This window comes from Sinocyclocheilus anshuiensis, unplaced genomic scaffold (genome assembly GCF_001515605.1).
Source record: "Sinocyclocheilus anshuiensis isolate Anshui unplaced genomic scaffold, SAMN03320099.WGS_v1.1 scaffold1418, whole genome shotgun sequence".
Taxonomy (NCBI): domain Eukaryota; kingdom Metazoa; phylum Chordata; class Actinopteri; order Cypriniformes; family Cyprinidae; genus Sinocyclocheilus; species Sinocyclocheilus anshuiensis.
The window spans coordinates 156877-178606 of NW_015558607.1; the positions used below are offsets into that span (position 1 = coordinate 156877).

Genomic DNA, 21730 nt, shown 5'->3' on the forward strand with positions numbered 1-21730 from the left:
CTCTGCATACGCTTGCACCTGTTAATCGTTTATATTTTATATTAGTTTATGCAGCTTTTGTGCAATAGATGAATAACAATTTATTTGTTTTAGATATTTTATGTTATATATTTCTATTTTGTTAATTATTTTAGTCTCCCGCATCCCGCACACACACACACGAGTCTCTGCACTCGCCTATCAAGTCTTGTCCCGCGCCGCACTCTGTTGCGTCGGGTCTCGTGGGAGCGCAAGTCTCTAATCTACTGGCACTTGACTCGACAGTGCGTGTGCTACATCCTTTTTACAATCTCCAGATTATAAAACACTGCATTCTGTCAGCAATGTAATGCGGCAGTAACGTATAGAGACCTCGGCTTGTAACTATACTCTAATTACTATTTTGAAAATTATAACGCGTTAAATTACTCCGTTACTAAAAAAAGTAATCACATTACAACAACATGTTACTAAGTAATGCGTTACTGCCCAACACTGGCCCCTACACACATTTTCATATGTCATTAACCCCCCTTGTTCCCCCTCTCGGGCCCCCACTACAACAAACATACATCAATTGTTCCTATTGTCACAACTTTATTCTGAGGAACATTAAAGAATGAATTTGTTGGTAACCAAACAGTTTTAGTTACCATTGACTTCCACTCTATGTTGAAAAAAAATTGAAGGAATATTAGCTGTTGTATGCCTCTGTTCTACTAACATGTTTTACAAAATAAACAGAGAATTTCAACAAAAAACATTTTGTGGAAAACACAGTGACCAAAATTAGATAACAGTAACCACAGTAGCATGATAGAAGATTACAACTAAAATTTTGGAGGGTTACAGCTGTCAGAAATGTGTAGGAAGCGTAGAGGCCCTTGCTTTGAATGACTTCAGCACATCTGAGGCCGCAGGATATCACTAGTTTCTCACACTGCGCTGGTGTGATCTTGGTCCACTCTTCTTCCATAGTTTAGTAACTGTGGTGAGTTTCTTAGTCATAACTTTGTCGCCAAGGATTTTCCAGAGATTAAAAATCGGGTTTAGATCAGGACGCTGGGCCGGCTATTTCATTATTTCATTGCTCTTAGCTTCAAGGAACTGCTTTACCCGTTTTGCAGTGTGACGGGGAGCATTATCCTGCATGAAAATTGCAGGCTGATTGGGAGATGCTTGCAGGGAAGGCACCACATGTTGCTGAAGAAGGTTCTGATAAATATGCATTCACCCTGCCATGTATCTATTTAAGAGGCCCAACTCCTGCTGCAGAAAACATCCCCCAAACCATGACACTTCCTCCTCCACCTTTAACTGACTTTTTACGCACTCGAGGTTCAGACTTTCCCAAGTTTGACGCTGAACAAAATGTTTCCCTTCAGACCCAAATAAATTAAACTTGTCTGCACCACTGAAGTGAACTTTGGACCCACTTTCCTCTGTCCACACATCATGCTCCTCAGCAAAGGTTAGTCTAGCCTTTTGATCCTTTCTGCTGATGAGTGGCTTCGTCACTGCAGAGTGCACTTTCAGTCCGACTTCTCTTAAACGTGCCGAGACAGATCCTTACCCTGTTCAGCACTGAACTGGCAAGAAATTCCAGGTGCAGTGTAGAACCAATTCCCCACTGAGATTCTCTGCATTATCCTGCCTTCTCCTGCATTGGTCTTACGTAGACAACCAACCTTTTTGGGGGACTTGAATGAATCAGTGTCATTGTAAAGCTGCAATATTCAGGAAATCACAGATTTGGAATGGCAAACTTCTTGTGCAGTAGCTGAAAGGGTCATCCATTTGGCCTTCATCTGGACAACCTGCTGTTTCAGGGTTTCAGTCACCTTAGAGCAGCCTACCATCTTGCAATCTCAGTGAAAATTAGAGGAATGCTGCCAGTTAAATAGGGTTTGTCATATAATTAAGGTATCTGTAATTCTCTAATTTTGATAACAGTTCTTTTTGCTGATTTTGACAATTTTTCCAGTTTTTTATACTGTGCTTCAGATTAATGTATGAAATATGCTTAAAAAACTGCCTTTCTACTCCTGTTAGGATAGGTTTTAATAGGACTAAGCAGTGACCTTGAAATTTAGGAAATTGTAGGTTGTTCTCTAATTTTGATCTCCACTGTAGACATGTAGAAACATTCATATGAATTAATGTTTAAAATGTTAATTAAATAATAATTGCATTGCCCAGCTGCTTTTCTTATTCATTTGCTGTTTTTATCCCTTTAACAACAACAAAAAAAGTTACATTTAATTAATCTGTCATTGAACATTTCACACATGGGAGCAATCAATGAACTTATGACTGGATTTCAAGACATGCACTTTTGATACATGATGTCCACCACATTAACATAAAGGTAAACACATAAAGAAAAATCAATTTGTTATATGTTTTTAAATATATTTTATGTTTACAGATGCATTATTTATTGCATTTATTGCACACAAGTAACAATTTAATAACTATGAAAAGTAAATAGTCTGTTTTAAATGTCACTTTATGTCATTTATTTAAAAAATGGTCTACTTCATTTTTTAATACACTGATAAATGATTTCTTAGTTTATTTTTAAGTGGCACTCCTATTCTGACATACTAATCTAAATGAACTGCTTATTCACCAATGGTAAATAATTGTTTCTTAGCACTACCCACCATTTTTTTCACTCAAAATGAACATGATCTGTCAAATCAGTCTGATGCGTCAAAAGGTGACTCACAGAACAAAGGTACCGCACCAAGTGTCAACAACAAATGGAGCGCTACTTTGACAGGGTTAAGCGACCCAATTATAAAGAGAGAGAGTGACGAGGAAAGACAAAAAAAAACCCTATCCCTCTATTGTTTGGTCTCCAGTCCTGAGTGCCTTTGAGAGAGCTGTGGAGAGAGGAGCACTAAGTATCCATTTAGCCCACAACACCCAGACAGTGCAGGGGAAATAAGCATGCCTTTCTGTCAGGAGTCGAACAAGGGATTACATCACACCAGACTTGAAAGCAGCAGACCCAGACAGCCACTCGATGAGAGACAAAAACAGAATCTCCAACCAAGAGGAGGATGATGTAACTTGACACATTTATTGTATTCTGAGCACGGGAGGAGCTCAAGGTAATTGCTAGCCAAACGAAAAGCTTGGATATTTATGTTTGGTGGCAGGGAACAAAAGAAGCGCCATTTTAAGTTTAACGACGCATCCTGTCATGCCTTTTATCATATCTGCTGATTAACAACCGCTCTTTAAAGGCAACTGGAAAAAAGGGAAATAATCAGCATGCTACCTATCTCGCACAGCCAGACCCCATCAAATAACGCAGCCAGGGAGACTGATTACCACATGAGAGAGAGAGAGACTGCCAAAAATAGAGCTTTAATTTCATTAGAAATGAAGAATCATGTTTCTCAACATCAGCAGAGTTTCAAGGCTGTCAGGGGATCTGGGCCATGGAAAAGATCTGCACGAGTGTAACTGCCAGCCACACAGAGGTTAGCTGCAAAAATGCCCTATTTCAGCACAATGACGTAATCACTTATAGGCACAAAGGCTTGCTAAGTTTGGTGCGCCCTGACAGACCTGCACACGGACAGGAAGTAAAAGCACACAATAGGAAAGGGTGTGGGCACACCACTCATTGACAGTAACAGAACGGGCAACTGAGTCAATGATTCCTATATGCAGGCATCAATATTGCCTTTGTCATCCTTAAATATCAAGATGCAGTTTGCATAAATGCATTTATTAGTGGCCTATAAACTGCCGTTAAGTGAATCAGGAGTTATGATTTACAGCTTTAATCTCATATAAAGAGGTTAAATGTGGTCATTCAGCACATGGAAGGGGAATGTAAACTTTGCACTCCATAGCCTTGAGGGAGTGTGACTGTAAAATTAAAGAGCTGCAAGGAATTATGAAGACAATCAATCAATCAATCAATCAATCAATAAACAAACACCTAAAAAGAAATATGTCCCACTTTCACAGCAGGGAATGAGCACATAGATGTACACTACTGTAGTTCAAAAGTTTAGGGCCGGTAAGATTTCATAATGTCTTTGAAAGAAGTCTCTTATGCTGAACAATTTATTTGATTAAAAATATAGCAAAAATAGTAATATTATTAAAATTTTAAATGACTGTTTTCTACTTTAATATGTTTTAAAGTGTAATTTTTCCTGTGATGGTAAAGCTGAATTTTCATCAGCCATTACTCCAGTTTTCATTGTTACATGATCGTTCAGAAATCTTCCTAACATGCCTATGCTGCTCAGGAAACAATACTTACTATTATCAATTCTGAAAACATAAAAGTGCAAACAGTGCTGCTTGATATTTTTGTGGTAACACTGACACATTTTTTCTAGGATTCTTTAAGGAGTAGAAAGTTTAAAAGAACACCATTTATTTGAAATAGAAATATTTTGTAACCTTAATGACTCCACTCACACTTTTTATTAATTTTATGCATCCTTGCTGAATAAAAGCATAATTTCTTTCAAAAAGAAATCCTACTGACCACAAACGTTTGAATAGTAGTGTATATAATGAACAATAATACGGTTTAGGAAGCATTTACTCAGTGTTTAACTGGAGAAAGAGCAGATAATCTAAACCGTTTTTGTAGGCATTGGGTCAACTTCCTCTTTAGGGTCTTCTCCTCCTTTAACCACAAAAGCAGAAATGGTTCTGCATAGGCTTAAGCAGGCCTGCCAAAGTGGAAGTGAATTTTGATCAGATTCTAATTTTGAAATGTATTTATTCAGCCTCTTACTGCGTCGCTGGAGAACAGGCCCAACCACCTGTTATAGATTACATCCTCTGATGCGCAGGAAGAGCCAGACCCAGTGTTTTATGTTCAAAAATGCACTCTCCTTAGTTTGTGTTAGTACATGTGTAGGCTTTGGGTGTGTGTGTATGTGTGTGGCATGTTTCCTAAGCTAGAAAATGTCCATGAAGTGATTGTGGAGTTACTATGGAGGGAATCAGAGGTCTGAGAGCACTCAAACATGTTATGTCACTCCAATTCAAAGGGACTGTGCCAGCGCTTGCAAAAGCTGCATTCCACTCTCTCATGTTAATTTCTGGCAGCTGGTGGAGCATGTCAGTGACAGCAGACAGCTAGAATGAAAGAATTACGGAAGAAAGTGTTGCAGAATATGATGAAAAACATCCAAACATTAAGGAGGGGAATTTCTGGCCAAGAAGCGAGCAGAATCTGTCAGGAAGTCAGCTGCAACTGAACACTCCAGAGTTGGCAAAGCAACTCAGGCCCAAACGTATATGTTCCATAACCCCAGTCAAACCACTAACCCGAAATGTTCAGTAATATATTAGAGGAAACAAATCAGAGTCAAGTCCAGGGACCGATCCATATCAGGCATGCCACAGCCCAGCAGCAAGCATAGAGTTCATTCATCTTTTGCAAATGATACACACTCATATTTCCTCCTCATTTCCCCTGCACAAACAAAGCCACTGGAAAAACCAAAGGCCACTGAATGGAAGGGCAGGGCTGGAAGGACGTGATTGTCACTGCATTCAGGTTAAAAGAAATATGGCTGCTCTGGATTTCATTGGTTTCTATGGCTATTCTGCTAATATAACCACATACAAACTCTAAGCGCATGTAACAGCCATGTAAAGAACTATATATGATTAAAATTTAAAAAATTAAAATTAATATTATTAAAATTAATATTCTCTTAATTTAGCGTTGGAGTTGCTTATAGCATTCTTTCAGCATTGAAACAATTCCAATTAATTTACATTTGCATTCATAATTTCTTTCAAACACATTAGACCTAAAGACCTAAAAATTGTGGTCAAAAGACACTTCTGTGAAATCATGCTGTGATAAAGCAGGAAGTGTGAGGAATTCATTTTTTTTTTCAGCATGTAGCTCAAATCTGTGAAAATTATTTCCAGATTGCATCTCTTTGCCATACCTGCCTGCTGCCCCCAACTGTCCAGCTGCTGCCATTACAAATAGGACCACTAAACACAGTGACATCATAGCAAACAGGACAATGAAGACAAAATGAACACGTTTTATCTATGTGTTGGTTGATACCATAATTCTGAGAATAAAGCTTTTTTCTCAACCTTTCTAGCCATATTAATACTATAGCTTAAAAGTTTGGGGTTGGTAAGATAGTCTCTCATGCTCACCAAGGCTGCATTTATTTGATCATAAATACAGTAAAATAGTAATATTGTGAAATATTATTACAATTAAAAAACTGTTTTTTAGTTGAATACATTTTAAATTGTAATATATTCCTGTGATGGCAAAGCTACATTTTCATCAGCTATTACTCCAGTTCTCAATTTCACATAATCCTTCAGAAATCATTCTAATATGCTGATTTGGGGCCCAAGAAACATTTCATTATCATTAACAATGAAAACAGTTGTGCTAAATTAATCTGGTAAGTTTCTTTCAGGATTCTTTGATGAATAGAAAGTAAAAAACAAACAAACAAACAAACAAAAAATGTCTTTACTGTCACTTTAAATCAATTTAATGCATCCTTGATTAATAAAAAAAATTGAATTACGATGTATTTGATCTGGCATATGATGTAGTTTAAAAATTAAACAATTTAAACAAATTGCCCTGGACAATCAGTTCAGTCATAAATCAGTCCCAAAGGCACTACATCTCAAATTAAGAAGCCAAATATATAAACTACACCTCTGATAGATGACCCATTTATTGAAATTATGAATACAAAAAACTCCAACTAAATATGATAATATGTTCTAGGAAAACAAAGATGTATGCAGAAGAGAAAAAAAGTCACAAATGAAAAACATAGCCCACTAAAAATGAAAGATCAGAAGGGTTTAATAAATTTCAAGAAATGGCTGTAATATGTCTCCCAGGAGCAGTGTTTTTCTGAACACATGGGTTTTCTCACAGTAAAACCAGTCATGACACAAAACAGAATAACACTTAAAAGAGTCCAAAAAGCCATGTCTTGTTGAAGTGGCTTTAAAATAACCATGATTTGACAGAGAAGCAGTTAAATGAGAGTCTACATTGAGCCTGCCAGACAATAAATCAACTTAATCTCTTTGGGAAACAAAATCTCACCTCCAACTCTGAATGGGTATTTAAAGGGTTACTCCACCCCAAAATGAAAATTTTGTCATTAATCACTTACCCCCATGTCGTTCCAAACCCGTAAAAGCTTAGTTCGTCTTCAGAACACAATTTAAGATATTTTGGATGAAAACCGGGAGGCTTGTGACTGTCCCATTGACTGCCAAGTAAATAACACTGTCAAGGCCCAGAAAAGTATGAAAGACATCGTCAAAATACTCCATCTGCATTTTATGAAAATTCAATCTGAATTTTATGAAGCGACGAGAATACTTTTTGTATGCAAAGAAAACAAAAATAACGACTTTATTTAACAATTCATCTCCTCTCAACCTTTGCGCCGTAGCGCCATTTTGGAGAGTATCCACTGAACGTATGCTGTTCTACTCATAGATATATATACGTAGATGCCTTATTAGCGACTGTTTCTATGGGCTGCTATAAGTAAGCCGTCCGCCATATTGTAACGGTCAACTTGACGTCATTCACCATAGTGATCACTGAATATTCGAAAGATGCTACAATCCTGCACAGAACGGCTCAACGGCTCTGTGAGAACCTACAGTATGGTGAATGACGTCAAGTTGACCGTTACAAGATGGCGGCCGCATCTACGTGCCTGGAGCCATCGAATGGGGCATCTATACATATCGATGGTTCTACTTGTCTGTGTCAGCCGCACCACACGGATACGTTTTCTACGTTTATTTGCGCTTTGATTTGAACAAAAACAGCGTATCCGTGTAGTGCGGCTGACACAGACAAGTAGAACAGCATACGCAGTTTGCGTTCAGTGGATATTCTCCAAAATGGCGCTACAGTGACACGGAGGAGACGAATTGTTGAATAAAGTTGTTATTTTTGTTTTCTTTGCATCCAAAAAGTATTCTCGTCGCTTCATAAAATTCAGATTGAACCACTGATGGCAGATGGACTATTTTGACGATGTCTTTCATACTTTTCTGGGCCTTGACAGTGTTATTTACTTGGCAGTCAATGGGACAGTCACAAGCCTCCCGGTTTTCATCCAAAATATCTTAAAGGGGTGATATGATGCGATTTGATGCCGCCATGTTGTGGAGACGCTGTGTGTTTCGTTGTGAAAGCGAAACTACTTTGTTTGGCCTTCCAAAAGAGGACACGACTAGAAATCAGTGGTTAAGTTGTATTTACAAGTTTCCGAAGACGAACTAAACTTTTACGGGTTTGGAACGACATGGGGGTAAGTGATTAATGACAAAATTTCTTATTTTGGGGTGGAGTAAGCCTTTAAGAAGAAAACTGGCCAATAATTTGTGCATGAATTTATTTATGTATTTACTTACTTTTTGCACATCTTAAGGGCCTTAAGGGCCATCTTAACAGTTTTGATCATCTTCTAAATTGCATTTGGTTATGTGGAGTCCTGTGCAACTGCACTGTGACATTGATCACATAGCCTCCATCTCCATGCAGACCACTTCAGATTAATTTTTCTGCTACTCCAGCGCAGCCGTTTCATAGCGTAACGATGGCGTAGAGACTCATCCGCCTCTGCCCTACTTCTGCTGCTCTGTGCGTGACACCACAACCATTTAGAGCGCCGTTTTTTCGCTAGTGACTCCTCCACCATTTTCAGCTGTCTCACTCCATTTTTCATTCATCTCTTAATTTGCGATGCAGCTCTTTTTCTGAGCCTGTGACTTTCTCCACGCACCCTGCATTATTAACAGTTTCTCAGAAGCTCCAACACCCAGAAGGCCCAGACCTGACTCTTCCATTTCCATATTTCTACTTAAGGACTTATGTTTTATCATTTCAAACACGTCATACTGAGAATACCAATTTGGACCCTGATGCTATATCTGCAGCCGTGAGGCACCTGGAAAACAGTTTAAGATGGAGATATGGGGTTTCTGAAGCTCATCGGCCCAGGGCAAGTCTGAATGGATGTAAAGGAGAAGTGGAATTGTGCATTTGAAAGGAGATCTGTGCCTACTGAACATACAATCTGGCTATTGTTCAACCCACCTGTTGTGTTAAAGAACTGTGTACAACTTTGGTGTTGGGTTTGACCCTATTGGTTTCCATGAAATTTGCTGGAAATCGCCACTATGAAAAACACCAAAAATTTGTGTTAAAACAGTAGTAGTAAATAACTTACACCTATTTCTATTGTATTATTTCTATTGTGTTAGGGGTAAATTTAAACAGTAGTAGTAAATAACTTACACCTGTTTCTATTGTATTATTTCTATTGTGTTAGGGATAAATTTGACCTACATTTACATCTACATTTATTTGTTCAAAATCTGCTTCACAGACACAAAATAAATTAAAAGTGACATGACATGTGGCCAAGTATGGTGACCCATACTAGGAATTAGTGCTCTGCATTTAACCCATCCAAAGTGCACACACACACAGCAGTGAACACACACACACCGTGAACACACACCCGGAGCAGTGGGCAGCCATTTATGCTGTGGTGCCCGGGGAGCAGTTGGGGGTTCGGTGCCTTGCTCAAGGACACCTCAGTCGTGGTATTGAAGGTGGGAGAGAGCTGTACATTCACTCCCCCCACCTACAATCCCTGCCGGTACAAGACTCGAACCCGCAACCTTTTGGGTTACGAGTCCGACTCTCTAACCATTAGGCCACGACTTCCCCACTACTTGTAGGGACTATTTGCACTACTTGTGTACTACTATTAGTACTACTTGTAGGGACTATTTGCATACTCATGTATAAGTATATAAAATAGTATCATTATTTGTAAGTAGTTGCCTATTTATTGCTCTGTACTTTCTCTGCCTTTTGTCATGTCTTGTTCTCAAAACCTTTTGAGGTTAAAATGGGTTTCTCACACTTCTTTTCAATGCTGCAGCAGTCTAGTAATTGTGAAACTCAACTATAAAGAAACTGTGAATTTTGCTTAGATGATTCAGAAGACGTGTATGAAATTTTGTGTAAAATCAGAGTCTTTAAATTAATACATTCCAATGTATCTCATATTTTAGTGTTTTACAAGCTGAACTAAAGGTTTTCTGTTTTCTTACCCGACTCTTTGCTGTTTTTTAAAGCGTTGATTTTTGGCAAATTGCATGGAAACCAATAGTGGGATCATGACAGAGCTTTTAAACATTTTTAAGCATTTAAGATATGAAAGCCACAGAAGATGACCTTTGACCGTAGCACAGTTGTTTGTGTTCTTTAATTAATGATTTTTTTTTTCAAATGACCTCTTTATTAGGAATTTCCATTAAGCTCTATTATGAGCTGACTATTTCTAAAGTTATATAAAATAATAAAATGTGACTTCACAGGGATATTTTGAACAGAAACAATGGCAGACATGATCGGTGTGGAGTTGAAATAGCTAATCATACACACATGTTTTGGTTTTGTTTTGGTAAACTTGTTAATCTATTAATCCTTCTCCTATTCTTGCAATATTTGGTTTAACTACAGAACTCTGCTTATGTTGGGTACACACTAAAAGATTTTTAAAATGTGAGAGATCACAAACATTAGGACAAAAAATCCTAGATTTAACCGTTTTGCTCCTATAGTGTATGGTGTGCCGCGATGTGACAAAGACAGCGCACCACACACCAACAGATTTTCAACCAGAGTCCCGACTGTGAACACAGGAAATCTCGCAAAATCTCTCGAGACTTGAGAATAAACATGGCGGACGATAGGCAGGAAGAAATTGCGATGACTGCGTTTGTTATGCTTCCGTCTTCTGTCAGCTCGCTTTCTGATTGGATATTGTTTCGTTTCACGTGATAATCTCCAGATCGTACACACATTTGCTTCGGGGTTCCCCTCACACATCAGGATTTCTGATCGTAAATATTCAACATGTTGAATATTTACGATTCGCGATCAGGGCGCCTTCGACGTTCATCCGAGCAGATTCAGTCACTCTTAACACACCTCACACCACAGGAAAATCTGATAAGATAATCTTTAGAACCACCAAGATAATAGGGACATAGGATTGTCGGAAGGGGAGAAATCGGCCCAAACTCAGCCCGATTATCTTGTGGTGTGTACCCAGCATTAGATAATAATAAAAAAAATATGATTTCTTTTTCAACTTTAATAGCTAGACGTCTTATATTGCGTAAGTGGAAGGACAAATCTCCACCTACTTTTAGTCACTGGATTAGGGATCTTATGTATCATCTTGCACTAGAGAAGATTCGGTACTCCACCAAAAGCTGTAGTCAAACTTTTTTTTCTATTTGGCAGCCAGTGCTGACATACATAGAGCAAATGGATCCAAATTTAATATTTGCTGTTTGTCATTTTTTCCCTCTTTCTTTCCCTCCTTTATTTATTTTTTATTTTAGAACAGATTCAGAGTTGAGTGTGCATAATATAATGTATAATAACGACGCAGTGCGGGTGGGGAGCTCTGTTAGGGCAAGAAAATTTGTTTTGTTTTTGAAATTGTTGTTATAATATGTAAAATATAAATAAAAAAATTTAAACAAAAAAAAGACAAAGAAACAATGACAGACAGCAAAACCAAAGGTCATATTTCAATTTTAAGGCCAAAGTGTGTGTATGTGTGTTTGCGACAGTGTGGAAATGTACTCACAAGATTCCACGTCTCCTTGTAGCTGAAGTATTTGGGGTACTGGCATGGTTAAAACCACAATGTCAAACCGCTCTGGCGCTCCTCCTTTGTGACACACTTCCCAGCCAGCGTCTTTCCGGTGAATGTGAGTGACGTGTCGGTCATAGAGCACCTCTGCTCCTGCTTGAGTGCGGAGGGGCACAGTTGGCAATGTTGCACACAGCAAAAAAGAGATGAAAAGGAAAAAGAGGGAAGGAAAGAATTCCAAAGAAAGTCACAGAAAGAAAGTTCAGATTATGTATCACTGAGAAGTCAAGATTTGGTTTATAGCACATGCAAATATTTCTACATGATCTCTCATTACATTTAGTCATTTAGCAGACGCTTTTATCCAAAGCAACTTACAAATGAGGACAATGGAAGATACAAGAGCAACGATGGAAATAAACCCAATCCCACAGTTACAGTATATGAAAAATGTATCTTGTATAATGTATGAATTAACACATAGTTTTTCACAAAAGGCTTAAGGTGACAGAACAATGTTAAAAGAAATATATGAAATCAATATCAGGGCAATGGTGATAAATAGAGTGCATATACACATAATTCACTTTTCACATTCAGTTTTCCTTACTGTTTTGCTAATCTTTAAATAACTGTCATTTTGCAGTGTTGCTGCACATATTAAAGCAGTTCCATCTGACTGCTGCTTTTTGTTCTTTGTTCCAGCACATGCACAATATCAAAACATCCTGAACTGTTTCCAAAGACTGAGTTCATAAATCAGCTTGCACGGTCTGGCCAAATTCTTCTGCGCTCTCTCTAGGAAATCAGACGTATTTCTAGAAAAGTAACATTTAGAAGGAACAACAGCTGGATGACTCAGGGTCTTGCTGACCCAAAAATAATTTATTTTCTGGCAGCACATTTCTGTCATTAAACAGCTGATGAAAAACAGCTGCTTTATGAACAGTGATAAAATCGGTTATTAAATCTGTCTTGCTTCTCTGATTGTGTAAATATATAAAAAGCATTTCTGTGTGAAATTGCCCCGATGGAAAAGGCTCCAGCGAATGTTATTTTTGCTATTTTAATACATGTTTTAAATGAAATCTAGACATTTGATATAATAAATTGCCTGGCATTTTTGATGGAAACAGTTTGCAAGGCTTAAATGTCTCTTATGAATTCTTTTGAATGGTAGTGTATATCATCAGTATGACTTAAAGGGGTCATATGATGCGATTTCAATTTTTCCTTTCTCTTTGGAGTGTTAGAAGCTCTTGGCGCATAAAGATTTTTAGCAGCATCATATGACCCCTTTAAAGCAAAACCAGAAGAAAAAAGTCTGCAATTTTTAGGAAAGAAGTTAAACCTAAACTCAAATGACGCACCTGACTCTTTGAGATAGTGTTTGACGATGGAGGAAACCCCATGGGGTGTCACATAGTTCACAATTCCTTCTTCCTTCAACATCATGCCTTCAACAGGAGCAACAAGAGGTTTTAAAATGTCTTGTGCTAAGAGTTCTTTGTAAAAACTAAAAATACCAAAAAGCATTAGTCACTACAAGATCCAAAAAATGATTTTCACATAATTAAAGTGAAAAAAACTTTTAACCTCATAAAATTAGAGATTAGAGAAGTAGCCCACCTGCTGTGAATACGAGCGTAGTACGGTGTCGCACTTATGTATTGAGCACCAAGATCAACCGTGCATGAAGGATCATTTGGACTTCTGCTTGTGGACATTCTCCCCCCTATAACATAAATGCAAAATATCTTTACCATCTATTCAAAATATCATTAGGTCAAATCGATGGGAAATATAAAATAGGGCTTTTTAATCATTAGAGATTAAATGAGATTTCTGAATGAAAACATTAGCATCAATGTAAATACATAAACATCGGTAATTATATTACTAACGCACAAACTTGAAAAAACTATTGTAAATATTGTAAAATAAAATATGCATATCATAAATAAGTGGTCATATCAGATAGTTTTTAATCATATTTATGGTTGAGTTTTGGAACATTTGGAACAGTTGCTCTGACCTTTATAAAAGTCTTTCAAGTGAGCTTAAAAAAAACTTCAGTATGTTCTCCTCAGAGCCACTAACACTTTGTCTATGATAAAGTTAATTTGTGTGAATAATATTTAAAAATGCTTACGGGAAAAAAAATGTGTAGGCTTGTATTTTGGGGATTATTTTTAAACCACAAATTTTTATTTTTTTTTTAAATATACAGGTCAAATACTTGATTGTTCTCTCACATGAAACAAGAACATTTGATCTTCTGTTTACCACATTTGATGTTCTCTATGTATGTTGAGCAATGTTTAAATGTAAAGAAATGCCTAATTTAAACATGTTCCTCATAAAGTGACATGACATGATTATACTGCTCAATATTGAATACTTTTACAATGTAGTTTTCAAGCATCAAAGGTTTGGTGAAATTAACTTTGAATGCATGAACAGAAATAAGGTTTCGTTAAAATATCTTCATTAGTGTTTTGAAGATTCAAACCAATAAGTTTTGAAACTTATTGGTTTGAAATGACATGAGGTCGAACAAATTAATTATTTATTTATTTTTGGTGTACAAACCCTTTTATGGTTATTGTCAGTAAGCAGCGGCCTTGTTGTGTGATTCTGTATTCCAACCATATTTGTTCTGTGTAGTTTTTACCCATATTGAGAAAATGTTATGTTAATTAATTACTGTAAACAATTGTTGCAATTTGGCTAGAATGGGTCAGCGTTAACTATTTTGTTTTATTAACAACTAATCATCCACATTCTAATCAGTGGGTTATTTGATGAGATTTGAAGTGGGCGTGTCCTGTCAATCAAAGGACTCCAGGTTGGTTATCGTGCATAGAAATAAAATCAGGACTTGCTCAGTCTTTTCTTTCAGGTGAAGAGTCAATTTATGAATTTGACGTCGAAAACTTTCTTATAATAAATCTGTAGTTACCTCATATAATTTCTGCTTATTTTCTGCTCACCTTCCTGACCTTTACAGATCAGCAGTTCACCAGTTTAGAAAAGCATTTTGACATGTGATTATGAATGACAGTTGTCAATATGTTGCACATACCACTAATTCAATGATTAAAAGCGATAGACATCCACCACTCAATAAAGTGTTTCACATCAGTATATAAAATAAACATTCTGAGTCAAAACAAATTAAGACGCTAACCTGCACCCCGAGATTTGTCCCATACGACTATATTAGCTTTGTTTGGCAGCTCCCTCCGCAGAAGACAGGCACATAAACTGCCTGTAAGTCCAGCACCAACTATTAGAACTCGAGACATTTTTTTTTTAGAAAAGGTAAATAATAAGCAGTTGCTTATGTCAAATAGCAAAGCGATCTTGCTTGTTTGAAGTGCTCACGCGCTTTAGCACCCTGTCCCTTTAAGAATTATGAAAGCCGAATGGTTTTTGTTGGCCAACCAAAACATTCCCTTGGTTTTTCAATATTGGTTTTGTGTGTGCCCAACATATCCAAACTTAATAATAATAATAATAATAATAATAATACAAAATTATATATAAGTTTTACCTGTACATTAAAAGCAGAGTACGAACTCAAATGTAAACTCAAACTCAAATGTCATTTTTAAAATTCTTATTATTTAATAGCAGACAATTGGCTGAAGTGATCTCTGCAAAGCATAAAATATATATTTTATTCTCATTATCTAAAAAAACACAAATTTTAAGTAACCTAATGACGACGTCAGTTTGACAAACATTTAAATAATAATGAAGGAGACTTAAATTAGGAAGAAAGCAGCTAATACATGAATGAATCATTCTTCTTCAGGAAGGGGGTCTGATTGATTAAAGGCGCTCCAGAACAGTGGGCGGGTCATGATGTTATTGTCAGCTGTTAAAGCATTTTCATCGCTATCAGTGCGGTCACTGGTCAGTACTGATGCTCCACTTTGATTTCAGTACGCTGCTATGGAGAGCTCAGCCGAAGTTGGGTTTTCACTAACTGAGCTCGTTTTTCTCTCGTTATTCAATGCTTAGGACCATTTAATAAACACGGTTCATCAGACCATTAGTCTCTATCAGCTTAAAACGTTCATATTTTTTCACATATATGTATGTGCTGCTAGGAATTACGTAGTGGCGACTCAAAGAATTAGCAGTGAATTAATTTACAGTACGAGGAAGTGTGTGAAGCTACTACGTAATTAACTTACAGTGATTTAAACGTTTTGTTTGCACCGACTGACTTTCGTTCGTTCGTTATATTTCAAAAGCTTGGCTACCTGTCATTCAAAACCATTCAGATGTGCTACGTAAACTGCTTTTGCTTTGTGAAAACGCAGGGCTGTAAAATTAAATATTTAAACCCTGCAAAAACTATAATGTGCTTAATTAAAGTAGAAACAAATTATATTGTCTCTAGCCTACCTTATACAATATTTATGGTAACAGAAATATATATTGCATGTTTCCCAATCAAACTGCTCTCATATAATACAGTACAGTGATGTTCAGCAATGTTTGTTTTGGCAGCTTGTTTTGTCTGAACAAATAATGGTTTTAGCTACATTGACCTTGAATTTTCATGCTATGTATCGCTTACTTTAAAGTCACGTGATACATGTTGAGCAACACTAAACAATATATTGATGGCTGCTGAAGAAAGATTAACATAGCTTTCTAACACTGGTGTAGATTAGGGTGTCTTGGGAGACCCTGTATGTTAATTCACTGTTTGTGAATGCTTGACAGAAAGATGTCAAGGCTGGTGTTGTCTCTGGTACTGCTTACATCTGGGCTGGTTCGGTGCAGGCCGCCTATTCTGGACAAGACACGACTGGACCCTGAAGTAGATATGAACATTGTAAGTAGCCAGTAATTACAACTTACATGTAATAAGCTGCAAGGAGTGTTCTTCATTACTGTGCAGCAAAATTGTCAATAAGTGAAAAAAACACCATAAATATTGAATAATTTCAGGTAAATTGGGTCACTTTTACCATTCATCGCAATGACATGCCGTGAAGTCAATAAACATAATTCATATCAGCTATGTGGACAATACTGTTCATTTTGTGAAATGCAGAGTTACTGAGGTGTAATATAGTGTGGAGCTCACACTCATAGGGGATAAAACACATCAGTTTTATTTAGAGACCCAAGCTAAGAAAAAATATGCAGTTTGGTGCAGATGTTATTTTTATGACAAAAAATAAGATAAAATTGATAGCTTGTAATGTAAATCAATGATATTTTCATAACAGTATAACAGACTTACATGAATTTATTTTATATATATTTTGCTAGCTTTATCTGCTTTAGCTGACATGTCATGTCATATTATTCCTGTAGTGAACTTTGCACTACATTTGTAATATTATTTCCAGTTCTCCGTTTTGTCTCGTGCTCTAGAGAGAAGTGGATTCATTAGTTGACTATCTCTATAACAAAATATATTTTGCACTTTGTCCTTTGGTGAGCACTGAAGATAGCAATGTGCTGAAACGTCTGCTTGCTCTTGTCTATTTGTTTTTAATTTACATGCACCCTGCACTTTTTGCATGATGCAATTTATAAAATAAAAAATATTTTAATATTATTTCCAGTTCTCCGTTTTGTCTCGTGCTCTAGAGAGAAGTGGATTCATTAGTTGACTATCTCTATAACAAAATATATTTTGCACTTTGTCCTTTGGTGAGCACTGAAGATAGCAATGTGCTGAAACGTCTGCTTGCTCTTGTCTATTTGTTTTTAATTTACATGCACCCTGCACTTTTTGCATGATGCAATTTATAAAATAAAAAATATTTTGCTAGACTTTTTCAGCTTTTACTGGATTCAGTGTGCGGCTAGCAAACTTCTTGCTCATTTGCACTTTGTCCTCCCATGATTCACTATAGCTCTTGGTAGCTGCTTGCAGAGCACATCATCATGTTATCACTTGTAAAAGTGTATATTAGTTCTTGGTTCATATTTTCCCACAGACTCTGAAAGGAAATTGAAGTACATTCATGCACTTTCATGTGTGGTTAGATACAAAACAAGTTTTCTTGGTTTAAATAATGATAACTCATAATCATTGTTTGATCATTTGTACGGGTCAAATAACCATTTGCAGAAACGCAGATAAGACAGTGGTTTGTTGGTATTAATACAATAACTGGGTTTTAGACCCAGAATAGAGCCTATTGAGCCTTAAAAATTTGTCACTTGGACTACTTAAAAGAATAGTTTACACAAAAATGAGAATATGGTATTATTATTATTTCATTGGAACATGGTAAGAGAATTTAAATACTCTGCACACAGTTCTTTTCCATACAACAACAGTTTGTAGTGGCAAGATCCATAAGGAAAAAAAGAAAATCCATTTGACTTGTACCCATATTCCATAGTCTTCTTCTGAAGCCGTACAATAGCCATACAATAATAATTCTGTGTTACAAAGAAAACATAAAAATGTACAGGATCATTCAGGATGAGTAAAAAAATTATAGAAATTTTATTTTGGGGTGAACTTTCCCTTCAAAGTCACAATGTAACCGAAGTAGCAACAGATCTTTGGATTGTGATGTATAGCTTAGTGAAAAAGAATATCAGAAAAGGAAAAATGTGGGGCGGGGACTTGGTTCTATCCATTGGTTGTTGAATTGATGGAGGCAGATCTGAATGCAAGCTTGCAGTCAATTGAAAGAAACTGGCAGTGTTTAAGCAGACTGAATGATTGAAGAAGTCCGACATACAGCATCAGAGAAAAGTTTTTCTGGAAAAAAAAAAATAATGATAATAATTCCATGTTGACTTTAAGTGAAGTGTGTCATTTTTGCATGTAAACACCCGTTAGTTGAGTCTGTTTTGCTATATTGGACTGCTAAAAAAACTTGCTTAGGTCTCTCTGCACATTAATTTAGGATGGGCAAAAGTATTATAAATCTAAAAAAAATAAAAATGACACTGCTATACTAAAAATATACTTCAAATGATTTGGAGCTCAGATATATTTGCTCTTGATTACAGGGAAAATTAAATTCTTTATAATGCTGCCATGAAGTTCTCCATATTTTCAGTAGTGGTCACATTCTGCATTTCATCAGACTTATTTCCTCTTGTATTTTCATTCTGCAGAAGTGCACAAAATATTACTTGTTTCCAAATTCCAACACACGCTATTTCTGCATGAAAAGAGGATGAATACAAGAGAGAGAGAGATCCCCCAGTGCTTACTCTCCCCATAATGTGTGTTGAGCCAGCAGTGGGTTTATCCTTAAGTGGCCTAAAGTAGAATGAGCAGACAGAAGACCCAGTGGGAGTGGGAAATTGCAGAGCCTTTAATTATGCATGGGGAGATTGCATGGCAGGCCTGGAACCAACAAGCTCACACAGTTTCTTTGAAGTCTCTGATTATAATGTATCTCATATCTGGAGGAGGAGCAGTGTGTCACCATACAGCTTAAATAATTGTGCTCTTGAAAAGAAAAACTAAACTAAGAATTTAAGCTGAAGTGGTGTTTTCTATTTTCATTACATTTAAAAATACTGCCACATTGATGACATTCATTGTAGACCTTAGCAAAGAAGAAATGTAGCTATTCTTAAAAATACTTAGGCCTTATATTTCTTCTTCAAATGAATGACATTATACTGCTTTCATCACAATAGAACAATGCTTGTGCTATTTTGAAGTGTTGTATTGTCTAAAGAGAGAATGCATGTGTTTGCTGTTCTATTTAATTTCCTTTATCTTACATGGTTTCCATTGATTTCTCCATGCTGTCATGCTTCTCATGGACTTTGCCCATGTTCACCAATATGTTTGTCTCTTGTAGAGTGAGATCATCAGACATTGGGGCTACCCAGCTGAAGAATTTGAAGTGGTTACTGAGGATGGGTACATCCTGAGCATCAACCGAATCCCACACGGGGACAAAAACAAGGATGGACAAGGTAAAGGTTTGAGTTGGTGTGCCAGAAGGTTTGAATGAGCCCATTCATGCCTCTGTTTGGCTTGCGTTAACATAAATTATTAAAGATGGGAGATGGCTTTTGTCCTCACTAAAGTGGCCATTTGAAAGAGGAATGTCTGTAAGATGAACTCTGAATTGCCACCATTCATGGTTCACTGTGAAACCATTACGAAACATACACTGTCTGTCACATGAACGCACTTGGTGAGATGTTCACATCTGAACCTTAACATCTTAACATCCCGTGGTTTTTAATAGTCACGTAGAAATTTAAAGAGGGGAGAGAAGTGGTTTTAGATGAGTCAGTCTCGTATGTAGGAAGACCTCCTGTAACACGCTCGTATAACACAACCCACACATGATGTCTTCTTTCTTAGGGGTTTCCTCTCATGAATATCAAAATCTCATGACCTCTCCTAATGATGTGTGTTTATTAGAAGATCCTGTTTCATAAATTGATGAAGTTAGGACTCTCAAGAAGAGCAGGATACTGTTCATAGATATCTGGAGTATATATACAGTATCTCACAGAAGTGAGTACACCCCTCACATTTTTGTAAATATTTTATTATATCTTTTCAGGTGACAACACTGAAGAAATGACACTTTGCTACAATGTAAAGTAGTGAGTGTACAGCTTGTATAACAGTGTAAATTTGCTGTGCCCTCAAAATAACTCAACACACAGAGTATGAGAGAGTGAGAGCGATAACACCAAATTTAACGTGTTTAATTCACACCTGAGACCTTGTAACACTAATGAGTCACATGACACCGGGGAGAGAAAATGGCTAATTGGGCCCAATTTGGACATTTTCACTTAGGGGTGTACTCACTTTTGTGGCCAGCGGTTTAGACATTAATGGCTGTGTGTTGAGTTATTTTGAGGGCACAGCAAATTTACACTGTTATACAAGCTGTACACTCACTACTTTACATTGTAGCAAAGTGTAATTTCTTCAGTGTTGTCACATGAAAAGATATAATAAAATATTTACAAAAATGTGAGGGGTGTACTCACTTCTGTGAGATACTGTATATATACACACACACACACACACACACATATACTGTATATCAGTGTTGTGTGGTGGTGTTCTGAAATGAGGAGGGGTTTTTTTTGAGGACGTTTTTTTTTTTTTTTATCAAATGTAAATTCATGTCCCAGTCACATTTTCTTGGTTAAGTAAACATTAATTACACTTTCAGAATAAGAAATTATATTTTATATTTTTGCATTAACAATGTAATCAATATTCTGTTTATTAAAGCAAAGTATGAAAAAAAGTTAAGTGTTTTTAAGCATTTTACATTTATTTCAAAATAAAAACTCAAGGCAGTAACAATTTAAACAATATAATTTATTTGTGAATTTATGTTCAGGTATTCTTTTTAACAGTTAACTTTTAACGGTTTTTGAATTTATTCAGAAAGCTTGAAAAGCTTGGTAAATATTTGTCACAGATGCAGAGATTTACTGTAAATTTCACCAAGCTGATTACTCACTAAAAACACCCACAGATCATGTTTTCATGTCATTTTAAGTCTTATTTTAATGTAACAAAGTGGTTATATCTAAGTGTGTGAGTTGTTTACTTACTTTTTTAAATTAGTCTTCCCATTAACGCCATTATATTGTTCATTCAGACTGATTTGCGAATGCAGAACGTGCACAAACACAAGAGGTGGGATTTATCACATGAACCAATCACAGCCGAACAGCGAATGCGATCATATCACCTCTTCTCATGGTGTGACTTTCCCCCATTCATTTTCAATTACACCCCAGCAAACTCACGGTACGCTTTAGGGGGTCTGATAAAACTTAATGGGCTCAGGGGAGGCGTGAGAGACACAGACTCCCGCTGTAACATTACCTGCTGGTGTCGCTGTTGGGCAATTTTCTTTAGAAAAACAAGTGTTATATTATAATGTTATGTTTTGTAATATTGGAGTTGTTTTATTTTTGTACTGTGATTTTTTTTTCTCATCCAATATCTTGAGGAGACACTGCCTCCCTTGCCCCTGATATATATATATATATATATATATATATATATATATATATAAACCAAGTTATATAAAAAT

General features: G+C 36.5%; 2 protein-coding genes across 5 annotated transcripts in view; one reads left to right on the top strand and one right to left on the bottom strand.

Moving 5' to 3' along the window:
• Positions 1–15119, bottom strand: part of LOC107680274 (renalase-like) — a 62110-nt gene extending 46991 nt beyond the window's left edge. For 2 of the 3 annotated variants that reach the window (XM_016476100.1, XM_016476098.1), the window contains exons 1-4: positions 14878–15119; positions 13317–13422; positions 13058–13203; positions 11682–11843 (exon numbers count right to left, since the gene is read on the bottom strand). In XM_016476100.1, the coding sequence (XP_016331586.1) occupies positions 11682–11843; positions 13058–13203; positions 13317–13422; positions 14878–14995 (532 nt within the window). In that variant the 5' untranslated portion in view covers positions 14996–15119. The remainder of the gene's footprint in view (positions 1–11681; positions 11844–13057; positions 13204–13316; positions 13423–14877) is intronic. The other variant, XM_016476099.1, reaches the window with a different exon arrangement.
• A 417-nt stretch (positions 15120–15536) lies between these two features.
• LOC107680276 (lysosomal acid lipase/cholesteryl ester hydrolase-like) overlaps positions 15537–21730 on the top strand; it is a 27064-nt gene continuing 20870 nt past the window's right edge. For both annotated transcript variants that reach the window (XM_016476102.1, XM_016476101.1), the window contains exons 1-3: positions 15537–15670; positions 16431–16542; positions 19505–19622. In XM_016476102.1, the coding sequence (XP_016331588.1) occupies positions 15648–15670; positions 16431–16542; positions 19505–19622 (253 nt within the window). In that variant the 5' untranslated portion in view covers positions 15537–15647. The remainder of the gene's footprint in view (positions 15671–16430; positions 16543–19504; positions 19623–21730) is intronic.